Below are 480 nucleotides of genomic sequence, written 5' to 3'. Positions count from 1 at the left end.
TATATACAAAATTCCTAGGAAAAACACAGCAGTCCATGTTTACTATTTTAAGTTGAAAAATATGAATTATATATATATACATATATGTATATACATGGGGTACAATATGATACCTTGATCCGTATCTATTATGGAACGATCAATTCATATCAATTAACATATTCCCATAGATATCATTTCTTTGTTGCGAGAACATTTATAACCAATGATTTTAGAGGTTTCATAGACTAGGAAAGATTGGGTGAACTACAACATTTTCTGCCATATTGTACAGTTATCCTAGTTCTAATACCATACAATACGTTCTCTCAGCTTTTTGTCTTTTGAGCAATCAGAGTTATTTTTGACTCATTAAGTATGCTAGCAAACCAAAATAATAAACTACATAATTCCTAGGAGAAGCACACTCAGCATTCTGAGTTTACTATTGAGAACTTGATTACTACTGCGGCTGATATGTTTGGAGCTGGAACAGAAACT

The 480-nt window shown here is 31.5% G+C and overlaps 1 protein-coding gene across 1 annotated transcript in view; it reads left to right on the top strand.

The window, feature by feature from the left end:
* LOC103744774 (cytochrome P450 2C42-like) overlaps positions 1-480 on the top strand; it is a 27,710-nt gene that overhangs the window by 13,943 nt on the left and 13,287 nt on the right. Inside the window, 1 exon segment of the mRNA XM_017801526.2 lies at positions 397-480. This exon segment is cut by the window's right edge and continues 4 nt beyond it. Within this exon segment, the coding sequence (XP_017657015.1) occupies positions 397-480 (84 nt within the window).

The sequence above is a fragment of the Nannospalax galili genome, unplaced genomic scaffold, assembly GCF_000622305.1.
Source record: "Nannospalax galili isolate Female #2095 unplaced genomic scaffold, S.galili_v1.0 scaffold10043, whole genome shotgun sequence".
In the NCBI taxonomy this organism is placed as follows: Eukaryota; Metazoa; Chordata; class Mammalia; order Rodentia; family Spalacidae; genus Nannospalax; species Nannospalax galili.
This window is presented reverse-complemented; position numbering and strand designations above follow the sequence as displayed.